Here is a 15,750-nt window from a genome sequence, read left to right on the forward strand (position 1 = left end):
AATAATTATGCCCAGACTTGGTATTTATCTCCTTAGTACTTTACTTCCAAAGATCCTAATATATTACAAATTTCCACAGTTCCTGGATCTGTCCCCCTATTTCCACTCCCTCCCCATCCTGTTTGTGGTTGAGAACAAAGTAATTTGTTTGTAACATATGGCCATCTTTTATGCATTTTTTTTTAAAAAAATTGTCGAAGGCATGGAAATTGATGTACCTGAAGTTTGATTCATGTGAGGTTGAATACATCTGACATTTGGGTGGTAGAGGAGTGTTGAGGAAGGGAGGGGGAGGGAAGAGGTGGTGGAAACAGAAGTGGTTATGTAATTCTGTTCAATTATTTTTTGTAGTTTTCCTCATCTAGACTGAGCAATGCGGAATGCTTTCCCTTGGGTCCATTTATCACTGTTTGCTACTAATTAGAACACACAAATTACTGTGTGTACAGTTCATATTATTAGTGTTGTCTTGGAGGCTAATAAATGAGGGTTGGCTCTGTGGCGTGAGCCTGAGCATCTACCTGCCTCCCCCATCCCGGCCCTGCTCTGCCCTGCCACCCATAATGCATCTCAAGATTTCTTTCACACCCACAGGTCTCTGATAGCTGTGATTCCATCTTTGTGAATGGGAAGGAGATGAAGAGCAAAGTGGACACCATTGTGAACTTCACGTACCAGCATTTCACTACTCAGCTCGAAGTGACCGTCTGGGTCCCAAGGCTGCCTTTGCAGATTGAGATCTCAGACACAGAGCTGAGCCAGATCAAGGGATGGAGAATCCCCGTTGCCCAAAACAAAAGGTAGGAGAGGAGAAATTGGGGTGACCAAGAGGAGCTGTTGGAAGGGAGGGTTGCCATGAAAGCTAAAGTGGTACTATGGACAGAGCCTTGGTCCTGGAAGTCCAGAGTACAAAACTGTCTGTCCTTAGACACTTGCAAGCTGTATAACCCTGGGCAAGTCATTTCACCTCTGTCTGCCTAAATTTTCTCATGTATAAAATGGGGGTCATAATAGCACTTACCTCCAAGAATTGTTGTGAGAATAAAATAGAGATATTTGTAAAGTTCTTCACAAATCTTAGAATACTAAATACATGCCACTGGTTTTTATTACCTTATTCTGAATATAAAACCCTTTGGACATAGGTCTATATAGAAAGAGCATTTAGCCAAGGGGAGAAAAAGCCTAAATCCACTCACCGTATAGTTTCATGACCTTGAGTTGTTCTCTACCTCAGTTTCTCTATTTGCATCAAGTGGATGGATAATTATATCTGCCTTCCCTCCCACATGTGAGAAAAGATTTTATGATCATTGAGTTAGCATTGGAAGGTACCTAGAGGTCCATCTAGTTCAACTCCTCCACTTTACAGAGTAGAAAACTAAGACTCAGATAGATTAGGTAAATTGCCCAACCATGACAATGAATGTTGGTTTAGGCTTTGAACAAAACATTGCTACACAAATCATTGGCTTGTCAGTAATGGTATTCAGGAGACAGATGCTTCAGCTTGTGCATTCAATTTCACAAATGTTTATTAAATACTTACATGGGGGTGGGCAGCTAGGTGGTGCAACGAATAGAGCAGCGGCCCTGGATCCAACCTCAGACACTTACTAGCTGGGTGACCCTGGGCAAGTCATTTAACTGTTTACCCCAATTTCCTCATTTGTAAAATGATCTGGAGAAGGAAATGGCAAGCCACTCTAGTGTCTCTGCCAACACAACCCCAAAGAGTCAGACATTACTGAAAACACAAAATAATTGAACACCAGCAGCAGTAACAACAGCAAAGAGTTGGAAGATAAATCAGTCATTTAGTCAATCAATAAACATTCATTAAGGGACAATCAATAGAAGTACAGAATGAAATGAGCAGGTACAGGGATGAAGATGTGATTGGAACATTCTGAAAAGAAGTAACAGATTAATGAACAGGATATGATTTCAGTAAACTAAGCATGAGCAAAGTATGCCTCAGGAAAGGGAATTCTCATGGATCTTCAAGCTAGCAATGTAAAAGCTATCCATAGTTCTTTGAAGTCATGCCAAGAGCTTTCTTGAAGCACAAGAAATACTGAATGACTTCCTCCAGCTCTCTTGACGTTGCAATGGAGAACTTGGGCTGGCTCTTGGGTGGTAGTCTTTTCTCTTATTACATGATTGACTTCTTTTTTTAAAATTTTCTAGCCCTATGTATTTCTGATGACATCCTTTATTCTCCCACATACTTCACCAGCGGTACTACAGTGGTAATCTGTCCCTGCCCATCGTAGACCCTGGGAAATCCATAGCAATAATTTTTTTCCCTACAGGGTCTAGTAGATTAAAGCCAAGAGAAAACCTGAATGACTGAACAGAAACATAAGACCTTCTCCCCACTCCAGCAGCAGTAGAGAGAGTATACCAGCATGCGTGATGTGCATACAATTTCAGAAGCTCAGGGGGGTGGGGTGTTGAAGAATGAAGAGAAACAAAGATAAGATAAAACATAAATTAGGGGATGATAAACAAACCTTGAATTATTCAGCATTCTGAGATCTCAGAGTGGTATATTAATAACACACCTAAGGGAATCTTCTCATCTGGGGCGGAGAAGAGACATTTCCTCCTGGAAAGGGGAAATTTTGAAGATTACATTAGATTAACACAACCCTGGAATCTTGACATTCACACTAGAAAAGGGAAGATCCTTAATAGGGTCTGATTACATAAAGTGTGGGAAAGTGTTCCTTCCCTTTTGGAACACATGCTGCTTCTTGGTCCTACCCTGATCTAAAAAGATGCCATCTCTGTTCAGGTAGAGGGAATTGGTAAGCCTGGTGGTATTTAGAGGAATGAGTTTTCGAAGAAAGGGTAAGGCTGTCATAAAGGGTTAATATTTTCTATTCAATGTGTATAATTGTATTCATTGCAATTCAATTTAACATTCATGTTTTAAAGTGTCTACTATGTGGCAGGTATGTACTGTGTGTTACCATGGAAAAAGAACAGATTTTGGAGGCACAGGAAATGGATTCAAATCTTCCTTCTGACATTTTACTCTCTGCCTGTTCTTGGGCAGACGCAGCTTTTTTCGGTCTCAGTTTTCTCATCTGAAAAAGGAGAGAGATGGACCTGAATGACCTCTGAGATTCCATCTAGTTCTAAAGCTAAGATGGATGATCCATATGGTGAGATCATCGGACCAGATGCCAATCGAAGTCTCTTTCAGTTTAAGATCTATCGTTGCATGCATGCTGCTAATTGTTAGTGAAATAAAGACAAAAACACAACAGACTCTATCTTCAGGGAGCTTTTATCCTACTGGAATCAAAGTAGTTACCCAGGTAAACAGATATAAAAGAAAAACGCTCTCCGGGAGAAAGGAACATTTACAACATGATGGAAGGGCAGTGATCAGAAGTAGTTATGTAGTAGAGCTTGCATTTGAACTGAACATAGAATGAAGTGTGGGATTCCAGGAGGCAGAATTGAGGAGGGAGAACATTCCAGGCTTGGAGGATGCAGCTTGTGCAAATGCATAGAGGTGAGAGATGTAATGTCGTGTATGGAAAACATGAAATCGGCCATTTGGTAGAAATGTAAGGGGAAGTGAGGGGAAGTAACAAAATCAGGTGGACAAAAGCCATGGCATCTTTAGATTCTCATGAGAGACTTATGTCAGAGTAGACAAAAACCATCAAAATATATAGACAGCTTGCCTTCCATCTGAGATTTTTCTCCAGTTTTTCTGTATATATAACTTGTATGTACATAGATGTTTGCATATTGGCTCTCCCCTTAGATTGTGCACTCTGTTAGGGCAGGGGTTGACTTTGTCTTTTTAAAAAATCCTCATCACTTGATGCCTGGCACATAATAAGAACTTAATAAATATTTATTGGAGAAGGTGGGATTTTAGTTGGGACTTGAAGGAAGCCAGGAAGGACAGATGAGGAGGAAAAGCATTCAAAGGATAGGAGACAGCCAGAAAAAAGTGCCCAGAGTTGGGACATGGAATTGTCCCATTTGAGAAACAATTGAGAGGCCAGAATTGCTGGGTCACAAGGTATATGGAGTATACCCTATATGGAATCTAGGGTATAAGCAGATTGGAAAGGGAAAGATAGGAAAGGGCCCAGTTAGGAAGAGTTTTTAAAGCTAAATAGAAAATTTTATAATTGATCCTAGATGTGATCAGGAACCACTGGAGTTTATTGAGTAGCATGGTGACATGGATGGATAGACCTGTGGTTTTGGATGATGGATTTAAGAGGTGAGTGGTGGATGGATGGAATGGGGAGAGATCTGAGGGAAGCAGACCTACCAGCAGGTTATTGCAATAGTCCAGGTGTGAGGTGATGAGAACCTGCAACAGGTTGTATAGTGATAGAGGAGAGAGGTTACAGAGGTAAAAGAGACAGGACTTAGTTACAGATTATATATAGGACATGAGGTGCCGGGCCATCCCCAGTTGTCCTGCTCTCTATCTTACCACTTAACCCAGATGACTCTGGAGGAGAGAATGAGGCTGGTGACTTTGTATAGCTCTCCATCATTTAAATCCAATTCACTTGCAAGTTATAGCATTACCTTTTTGATGTCATGGTCCTCTTTGAGAATGAAGGATAAACAGCAAGAGCATGAAATATTGAAGCATTGAGGTTGACATCCAGGTTGCAAGTCCAAGAGATTGGGAGGATGGTGATGCCATTGTTAGTAACAAAGAAAGTAGGAAGAGGAGAGAATTTGAGAGGAAAGATAATGAACTCAACTTTGGATATGTTACATTTCAAATGTCTATGGGATGTCCAGTTTGAGGTTTCAATCCATTCAATGAGAAACTAGAGCTTTTTTTATGCATCTAATGGGAGATCAAAGGTTTTATTCTTCATTCAATAGGAGACTAAAAGTTTTTTTCTCATTTTGTGGATTCATAAACTGTTAGCAATGGAAGGAACCTTGGAGAGCAACCAGTCCAACCATTTCATTTTGTAAAGAACTCTCCAAAGCACAGAATCATGGTATTTCACAGATGGAAGAGACTTCAGAGATCCTTCCCTTTAGGGAAAAATCTTTCTATCAGTGAGACCTGTATGGTAGTAGAATGGGCTGCTTCCAGGAGTAGTGAGTTTCTTGTTCTGCCCTCTCAGATCAGACAGAACAAGGTTGGTGGTTCTTCCCTATGACACTTCTTCAAATACTGAGGCCCAGAGGGTGGGAGTAACTGACCAATGTCCCTCAGCTAGTAGGAGAACTGGAACCACGTCATCTGACTTGCATGTGCCTCTGAGTTCCTCCACATTCTCAAGAGGGTCACTGAATACTGATTTTCAACTTTACAGTTATAACTTTGATAATCCAATTTGCAAATTCCAGAAACAATATTCACTAATTCCATCCTATAGATCTTTTACCTATCACCAACTATGTGCAAGGCACTGTTTTAGGAGCTGAGGATGAAACATTCTTTGTCCTCATGGAGCACAGAAAGGGCATGGACAGAGTCAAAATAGAGCATATGCAGGATGCTCTAAAGTATATAGGGAGTGAGAAAGTATTCCAATAAACCCCAAAAGGGTAGGAAGAGAGGGGAGAGAGTAGAAAAGACTTGCGATGGCTATTGTTGCTGCACAGAAGATCCATTGGCCACCTCCCTTCCCACTACCTTGCCCCAAAGGGCCATTAATTACTATAGTTTCCTAAGAAATACATTGGAACAGCTCTTATCCCAAAAGCTGTCTCACTCTATGGACTGCTACAAGAGTATTATAAGGAGGCTCTAGTGTATAGAAATCACTCATTCTCCTATTCCTGGAAAAGCACTGGATATTAAGTCAGAAGACATTTACTACCAGTGTGACATTGGACAAGTCACTTGTCCTTGCCAAGATTCAGTTTGCTTATTTGTAAAGTAATGAGGCCAGACTAGGTGACCTTTCAGGTTCTTTCTGGCTCTGAATTTCTGGTCTTATGACTTGCCTTAGCAGCAGGAGAAAAGGTATGCCTCCCTCTTCTTTCTCACCAGCTTTTCTTTCTTCTGGTGACCAGACCATGTTGCCCAAAACCTCCATGTTGCTTGCTTGGATAGGCTAAGGAATGGAAAATTCCTTTAAAAAATGAAAAGTTCTTCTGGGCAGGGAGTTAGCTTAGCTCTTTTCTACCTCCTGCTGTGTTGAGCTGACAATGAGATTATCTTTTGGTCGCATTAAGGTATGGTGATAGAGAGCTGATCTTGGAGCCAAGAAGACTGGGTTCAAGTCTCAATTATGACTCAGATTTACTGTGACAGGAGGAAAGTCATTGAACCTTCACATTGCCTTTAGGCTGCTTTTTAAGACTATAACTTGCTGATCTGCCTTGGTAGAGGAACTTTTCTTACCTGGGAGTTCCCTGTAGTAAGGGATTCATAGGGTCAATTTGCTCTCTCCATCATATTGAATGAGGGTGTATAACAAGCCTTTCTGAAAATTGGAAACAAGACATGGACCAGAAAAAGTTGTCGTACTGGGTGCTTGGAACACAGAGCAAGGTTCTGAGGGAATAGAAGGTGAGTGATTTTGATGGTTAAAGGGTTAAGAAAAGGACTCAACCTTACTAAGTTGTTGTCCATCTAGGAGAATGAGGCTGGGAATGATGCTAGAGAGGCCAGCTGGGCACCTCATGGACAGAGGGAGAGAGAAGTAAGGCAAAGGGGAAGAAAAGAAACATTTATTAAGGACCTACTATGTGCTAGGCATTGTGCTAAGCACTTTAAAAATATTATTTCATTCGAACTCATAATAATCCTGGGAGGTTGCTGCTGTTATTGGGTAATAAACAAAGGAACAAACAAATAAATAAATAAATGGATGAATGGGAATCCATTTTACAGTTGAGGAAACTGAGGCAGAGAGAGATTAAGTTACTTAGTGTCATAGGATCATAGTTTTAGAACTGGGAGGAGCCTTAAAAGTTATTTAGGTCAGCCCTTGCATTTTACAAATTTTACAAAAACATAGAGTAATGACATGCCCAGAGCTGCATAGATCTTGATACAGTCAAATCCAATATTCTTTTTTTAAATTTAATATTTTCCCCCAATGACATGTAAAAACAGTTTTTTACATTTTTTTTCAAATTTTGAGTTGCAAATTCTCTCCCCCCACCCTCATCATTAAGAATATTCTTTCTCAGGTAGTGCTGTACAGCACTACCTGAGAGTGTTATCATTCCCATTCTACAGATGAGAGAAGAGACTCCAAGATGGTGGAAGCACATGGCCACAAAATTAAAATTTCCTTGCTCCTGGAAAAGACAAAAGGATTTAGTAACCTTTAGGGGACAGAGATTTACAAGGATTCAATTTATGAGGAAATAGGATTTTGAAACTCTCTGAGCCAAAGGGCCTCTGGAGGTGAGAAAAGAAAAGAAAGTACTAGAAAGCATTATTTCACGTTAAGGAAAACTTGTATTTCACCGAAAGCAAACTCATTGCCTTGAGGAAGGATTTTTAGGCCCACTCCAAAGGCCTTAATGAGATGTTAAGGGTCCAAGGGGACCATGTAATTTAATAGAGTTTGAATGATTTGTGGAAGCTGGGGAAATGTGAGCTGAACCACTGTGTCTTACTAAGCGAGTAAGAGCCATGGCTCTGAAGAGGAAATGAATGTCATTTATAACACCTTGACTTAAAAAGGGCCACCTCAAGTTGGCCTCAATTACCGCCATCAGGTGCTTGCTAAAAATGGACCCTCTCTTTCTCTCCTTCCCCTGGGCGTTGGCATGAGGAAACCACGAAAGCATCTCATTGCTTTGACAAGACATTCAATTATATTCGGGAAATGTTTTAGTGTCTTTCCTGGGCTGGGCAAGCTGTGCTAGGTGCTGAGGATGCAAAGAAAGAGGTCTTGCCCTCAAGTGGCTTCCTTTCTGCTTGGGAAAACAACATTGATTTCAATTCAACAAGCGGTCATATTTGAGTGCCTGCCATGTGCTAGATATGGTGTCATGTGTTGGGGACCCAAAGATAAGACCATTACCTCAGGTACTTACTAGTTGTGTGTACTGGACAAGTCACTTAAACTCTATATGCCTCAGTTTCTTCAACTGTGAAATGGGGATCATACTACTAGTAGCTACCTCTGACAGTTGTTGTGAGGGTCCAATGAAATAAGATTTGTAAATGTTCTTAGCACATAGTAGGTGCTTTACAAGCATTTATTCCCTTTCTCTTCTCTTCCTGATCTCAAGAAGGTTATATCTACTAGTTCGGGGAGTGTGTACCCACATATGTAGGTAAGTAATTATTAAAAATGTATTCAAATATATATTATTAAAAATATATTCAATATATCAAAATATTCCAAGTACATAGCAAAGTACTTTCAAAAATGCTTCTAACTGGGACATTGGAAAAAAAACTAATTCAAAAGATGGCATCTCATCTAAGCATCTGGGTGGAACAGTAGATAGAGTTCTGGCTCTGGAGTCAGGAGGACTTGAGTTCAAATATGACCTCAGACAACTTCCTAGCTGTGTGACCCTGGGCAAGTCACTTAACTCTGCCTCAGTTTCCTCATCTGTAAAATGAGCTGGAGAAGGAAATGGCAAATCACTCCAATATCTCTGCCAAGAAAACCCCAAATGGGATCACAAAGAGTTGGACATGACTGAAATGACTCAAGATCACCTGATCTCTGCTTTAAGTGAAATTAGAAATTTTAAGGGGGAAGGTGAGGAAGAGTGGCATTCAAACTTGGAATACTTTTTGTGAAAAAGAAATTTTACACTGTCTCTATGCTTGGAAGAAGGTTAGAGCTGGAGTTTAAATAACTAGCTTAAGTAACTTGCCCAGGGCCGCATGGCTAGGAGCAAGCACCTGAGGCAGGATCTGAACCCAGATCTTTCTGGCTCCTAATCTAGCACTTTATCCACTGTATCAAACTACCCAGGCGAATAGTGGGATGAGCTGGGAAAATGACAAGTAATTTATATTGATTGAATCATATTGTAGGGATGGCACAAGGTGCGGTAGAAATAGACCTGGATTCAAAGTCAGAGGTCCTAAGGTCAGTCCTTTCTCTAATTCTACCTGGATAACTTTAAGGAAGATGGCTTATCTTCTGCAAAATGAGATGGCATGGATGGCACTCTCCAGTTCTAGAGATGTCATCCATCCTACATGGGAATGGATGGGAAAGGGGACTAATGTGAAAGAAGGCTACAGAGTCTAGAATCAGATTATGAAAAGTTTTGAGTGCTAATAGAATCAGAGATTTTAGACTCCCTACCCTCTCTCATCTTTATCCAATCTGCTTCCAAGGCTTGTAGATTTTGCTTTTACAGTATGTCTTTTCTATGCCCTTTCTCTCCTCTGACATGGCACCCACTTGGTGCAGGGCTTTATCACTTTGTGCTTGGACTATTACAGTAGCTGCTGGTGAGTCTTCCTGCCTCTAATCTCTCCTCACCTAAATTGAGCCTCCACCTAGAAGTCAAATTGACCTTCCTAAAATGCAGGTTTGGCCACGTCATCCTTCTAGCTGTAAAACATCATTGGCTGGCTCCCTATGACCTCCAGCATCAATTGTGGAGTCTTCTGCTTGACTTTTAATGCCTTTTATAGCCTGTCCCACCCCATCTTTCCAGTCTTCTTAGCCTTTATTCCCAATCTTATCTGGCCCAGTTACACTGGCCTGTTCTCTGTTCTTGAACATGACATTCTATCTCCCATCTGGATGCCTTTTCTCTGACTGTCCCTCATAGCTAGAATTCTCTCCCTCCTCTGCTCTGCCTTCTCATTTCCTTGACTTCCATCAGGGCAGAGCTAAAAAAAAAAAATCTGCCTTCTACATGAAGCCTTTCCTGATTCCCCCTTAATGCTAGTGTCTTTCCTCCATGACTTATTACTAATTCATCCTGTCTATAGTTTGTTCGTACATTGTTGTTTGCATATTGTTTCCCCATTGGATTGGGAGCTCCTTGATGGTAGGATTGTCTTTTGCTTTTCTTTGTTTTTCCAGTCTTTAGTACAGTGCCTGGTATATAATAAGTAGGTACTTAATAAATGCTTGTTTATTTGACGAGTTTTCTCTGGCATTTTTATCCTTCCTTTGATCTAGTCTCTCTGTTTTAAAATACTTGTTATATTTCTATACTTGGCACAGTCTCACAGTAGAAGGGGAGTTTCTTGAGGATAGTCTCTAGTTTTTGTCTCTATCTCCCTAGACGCTATAGCCGTGCCTTAGATATATTTCTGAGATTTCCCCAGTGTGGGGAACCCTCAGTCTGGGATTGTGGCACTGTGTATAGAGAGAAGGAAATGTATGTGAGTGATGGGGCAACAGATGTTGGGCCATTGTAGGTTAACATTGTTGCAGGGCATAGGACAATAGGGTCCAAATGTAGAAGGAATGGATCAATAGTGAGAGTCCTCAGAGTTTTCTGTTGGCCTGAGCTGGAAGAAGGTGGCCTCAGAATGAGAAATACCTGTCTAAAAAATGAACTTTGGAAATATCATTTTTTTTATCCAAGAGATAACTGGAAGGATTAATGAAGGTGTAAGAAGAGAGGGGATTGATGGCTTTCTTACAGAAATAATGAATTTATTTTTGCCATTTCCAAGAGTGTTTTTCTTTTCTCAGAAGGGATAAAAAATTTTATAAAGCATCTTCTCTGCCTCATCTCAAATGCCTGTTGAAACCCAGAAACCCAATTTTCACTCTCTCTATGTTCTTGCCCACCTAGGAATAACAAAATAATATAATTTTACAGTTGGAGGTGTCCTCAGAGGTCGGGTAGTGCAATTCGTATCTTAAAAAAGAAACCCTAGATAATATACCAACCAAGTTGTCATCTAGCTTTTAATAAAACCCTACAGTGCATGGGGAACCTACTTCTTCCCAAGGCAGCACAGTTCACTTATGGGCAGCTTGAATGCCCAGGTACTTGTTCTTTACATCAAGCCTAAATTTGTCATTCTGTCCCTTCCTCCTTTTGCTTCCTGTTCTGTCCACTGCGGTTGAACAGAACGATTCTAAACTCTATCCTATCTGACAGTTGTTCAAATAAATGGAGACCACTGTCATCTCCTCCCTGGAGCCTTTTCTGCTCTAAACTAAACATCCCTGGTTCCTTTAACTCATCTGAGTATAGTATAGACTCAAAGCCATTCACCATTTTGATTGCTTTCCACTTTTAAACTTTCTATTATCTCATTAGAACTACTGGACCCAGAAATGAATAGATACAATAGTCTAGATGAAGTCTGACTAGGGCAAAGTAAAGTGCCATTATCACTTTGCTCCGGAAGCTGTGGTCTTCTTAATTAAGGATGTGGCCGCTTGAGAATTTTTGGTTGACATTACCCTCCAGGGACTCATATTAAGATTGTAGGCTACCTAAAACCCCTGAATCTTTTTTTAAAGATCTTGAGATATTTTTCATCAATGTCTCCCCACCCTTTATGTATACTCTTGAAATCATTTTCTTGAACCCAAGTGTAATATATTTACATTGATCTCAATTTCATCTTATTTATTTAAGCCCAGTTTTCTAGCCAGTTGGAGGTATTTTCTGGTTCTCCATTTATTCATATACAGTGTGTTAGCTGTTAGCTTGTGAATGAATGAATGAACCATTTACTAAGTATTTATGTACAACATGCTGTGCTGAATAATGAGTACAAATAGAAATGTAAGACCATCCCTGCTCTCAAGGGTTGACATTCTTATGGGGGGAGACATCTTCAACTCGCATGGAAAGATACCATTATCCTTGGGGTGCAAGACAAAGCAGACCATCATGCCTCTTCTTCAGCAATTTCCTTTACTGATAATCCTAACAGATTCTGAGGTTGAACCTATTTGGCAAGGCCAAGAATTTTGACCTCAAGACCTTTCTCTTCTTACTCTACAGTAGCTTTGGTGGTAGCACCCACAGGAACAACTGTGTCATTCACAGATGGTGCAAGTATCCCTGTAGGTCTTTTTGTAAGTCATTGATTAAAAAGCTAAACAGCAGAGGGCCAAGCATTGATCCCTGGGCACTCTGTGCTACAGACCTCTTGCCATGGTGACATGAAACCCTTAATATATCCTTCCTCATTCCAGAAGCTATCTAATGAAATTATTGTCTACGGCTATCTTTTTTTCTCCATGAGAATAATATGACATACCATGTCAAATGCATTGCTAAAATCTTTGTAAACTGCAATTATATGTGGCTCCCTGCCTTCCTAATTCCTGGAATTACTTCTTTCCTTCAGGTCCCAGCTAAAATCTCACCTTATACAAGAAACCTTTCTGGGTTCCTTGTAATGCTAGTGTCTTCTCTCTGAGGCTACTTGCATTTTATCCCTCTTACAGCATGGACTCCTAAGCTGTCTTTTGCCTCTCTTTGTATCCCCAACACTTGGCACATTGCTTCACTCATCATAAGGATAGAAATATAGTAAACCAAATCCGATTATAGAATTTTCACATTGGGAATGGATGAAGAGATCATATGGTTTAAATGTCCTTGCTTTGCACATGGGGAAGTTGATCCATGGGGAAGGCACTCAAGGTTACCTGTACCTAGTTAGCGACAAACCTGGGATAGGGGAGAAATAGTTACACAGCATGGCATCTCAAAAAGAGCTGGTGGTCATAGTGAACTGCAAGCTTCATAGAGGATTCCACAGTGAGCTATGGTAGTCAAGGAAGGTAATGTAATCTCAAGGTAAATGAGAGATGCATGGTGCCCTAAGTAGGCAGTTAATTGTCCTTCTGGACTCTGCTGTGGTCCGACTGCATTTGTATTCAATTCTGGTTGCCCCATTGGGGGAACAACATTGATAAGCTACAGTGTCCAGGAGAGGGGAGTTCAGGTCATATGAGGATTAGTGGAGAGAGCTGAGGGTAGTTAACTTGTATCAATAGGCAAGCCTGATGAAAAGACATAGTGGGAGAGAAAAGTAGTTTCAAGTTTTTGAGGGATCATCATGTGAAAGAGGGATTAGATGTATTCTCCTTGTGCCTAGAACCAGGCACCATGGTACTCCACATGCTCTGTGATCCAGTGACGTTGACTTCCATGCTTTTCCTCCCAAAAGACACCATCTCCCAACTTCATGAATTTTCATTGGCTGTCCTCCATACCTGAAATTCTTTTCTTCTTCATCTTTACCTCTTGGATTCTCTGGCTTCCTTTAAATCTAAGCTAAAATTCTACCTTCAACAAGAAACCTTTTTCAACTCCTCTTATTTCTAGATCCTTCCTTCTATTGGTTCCCCCTCCTATTTATCCTGTATTTAGCTTATTCGTGTGTAGTTGTTTGCATGTTGCCTCCCCTCTTAAAATGTGAGCTCGTTAAAGCATTGTCTTTTGACTTTCTTTGTATTCTTAGCCCTTAGCACAGTGCCTGGCATGTAGTTGGTGCTTAAAATTGCTTGTGGACTTGAATTGAAAAGAGAGAAATTCATCTAATATCAGGGAAACATTTAATAGTGCTGGACAGAAGGGGAATGGGTCACTTTGAAAGAGGATGGACCCCTTCCCTTATTGCCTCCCATGGAGGTCTTCAAGTAAAGACCAGAGGATGACTACTCAGCAGGTAGGTTGTGATGGGGACTCTTGTTCAGGTACAGCAGAGTCTGTATGACCTCCGAGATTCTTTGATTAGAATCTCGGAGGTCATACAAATGTCTGAGGTCTCCAGAACGCCACGTCTTCTGAGATGGAGAGGAGAGAGGGGATGCAAAGCAGAATGGATGGTATATGGGTTGTGTGGGCCCAATCTATTCATACTTACTTTCAAATGCATGTCAGCTGTGTGATTTATAACAATAATTGATTGGGGGAAAACGATCACTCTTGGATCCATGTTAAATTACATAACTGCATCAGCTTACATAATGGAGCTTGCTTAATGCTTTGATGGTGTATGGATCTGAGAAAAGCCTTTCTCAGCTTCTTCTTTGCTAACTTTGTCATAAAACAATTTAAAGCAATGCCTTTCACTTTCATAATGATTCTCCCATAACTAATATTTCAAAGAGCGTGTACAAGAGAAGAACATTATGAACACTTCAAAAAGGAAAGTAAAAAGAAAATCTCATTCAAACGCCATCAAAAACAAGTGACTCTCATGCCCCTCCCCCACCTTGACTCCAGAAATGCTGATCATCTCAGGAAATGAAGCATTTGGAGTCCATGAATTCCCTAGCATGGGCCCCTAGTGAGAGAAACCAGGACCACCTGGTGTTTAAAACCTGATTTCCAAGTAAGAATACAAGCTAGATAAGTGAACATTGGAGCTTATCCTGCGGTATAAATGGAAAATGAATTAGAAGATGGGAAGAAAATGTTTGGGCCAAATGATATCTTCACTCCACTCATGGGAATGGTATTATTTTCAAAGACGTTGCCCCTTGCTAAAGGCTGATTCTGCTCCTATTATGATTCTCTGACAATGGTTTAGGAGTAAGAAGGGATACAACAGTTCATCAGAAGTGTATCCCCTTGGAACTGGGCAATGGGAGGGGCGCAGGGTTACCCAGTGTAAGCATGATCCTGATGTTGTATTCATGGGAAATGGAAAGCAGGGACAGGACTGGCCATCATGGGATTATGGGAGATAGATGCATGGTGCCAGAGAGGGTGTCTGTGTCCATCATTCTGTGCCATCTGATCTTTCTTTCTGCCCATTCTAGGGTCTTTTGAGTCCAACCCAACATTGATGATGAGAAGCATAGGTTCTAGGATAAAAGATTTTCAGTTGAAAATGAGCTTAACGGTCACTTACTCAAATCCCCTCATTTAACATATGGGGAAACTGAGGATGAGAGGGCAAGTGTCTTTCTTGATCTTCTAGAGAGGACAGGATGAAGATTTCAACTCAGATCCTCTGGATTCCAATCTAATATTCTGTTTGTTGCAATTGAAGTATTTTTTAATTTCTATTTTTTCAGCTTTCACAGAAGTTTTCTTTTCTCCTTTAGAGGCGGATTCTGAGGAACCACCTAACATAGTGTCATGTGCATGTGCGTGTGTGTGCATGTGTGTGTGCATGTGTGTCTTTTGGTCTATGATTTATGCTTTTCTTGGGAGAGGGGAATGAATGGGAAATCTATGTCATAGCAGACATATGTCAGAGGCATGACCTAAACAGGTCTTCCTGAATCTAAGGCTGTCTATCTTTCCATTGTAACATTCTGCTTTCTATCTTATATGGAGTCAGCACTTAATAAAATTTGTCATTGATGATGATTTGAACTGAATTGACATGAAGGGAGGACATAGTTGATAGTCTGCTTGTCCAGATGATGTTAATCTCACTAAGCCTTTTCTCTCCCTTTATATGTTGGATAAAAATCTGTCTCCTGAATATTGCAAAATGTGAGCTTACAAGGAAAACCAAATTTTATCTACAAATAAGTATGAGTTGCAGATTGGATTTGTTCCATTTCAGTTTCTGATGTTTGCTAGCTCTATGTCACTTAATAACTGAGAATCACTTTCCTCATCTATAAAATAGGAATAGTTGTAATAACAGCTACCTCACAGGGTTGCACAGAGGTTCAAATGAGACGGTAGCTGTAAAGTACCTTGGATCCTTTAAAATTATGTAAATATGACCAATTTATTATTATAATTATTATTATTGTTAATGACAGAATTTTAACTGGGATCCTCATTAATGAATTTTCTAAATATTCTCAGGGTGATCATATGTGAATCAGAATAATTCGATTACAAAAATCTTACAGAAAAAAGAGTAACACCAAAGAAATAGGTTAGTAATAG

The 15,750-nt window shown here is 40.4% G+C and overlaps 1 protein-coding gene across 1 annotated transcript in view; it reads left to right on the forward strand.

Moving 5' to 3' along the window:
- TMEM132B (transmembrane protein 132B) overlaps positions 1-15,750 on the forward strand; it is a 469,297-nt gene that overhangs the window by 435,100 nt on the left and 18,447 nt on the right. Inside the window, exon 5 of the mRNA XM_072600715.1 lies at positions 595-800. Coding sequence (XP_072456816.1) covers positions 595-800 — 206 coding nt within the window. The remainder of the gene's footprint in view (positions 1-594; positions 801-15,750) is intronic.

This window comes from Notamacropus eugenii, chromosome 4, assembly GCF_028372415.1.
Source record: "Notamacropus eugenii isolate mMacEug1 chromosome 4, mMacEug1.pri_v2, whole genome shotgun sequence".
In the NCBI taxonomy this organism is placed as follows: domain Eukaryota; kingdom Metazoa; phylum Chordata; class Mammalia; order Diprotodontia; family Macropodidae; genus Notamacropus; species Notamacropus eugenii.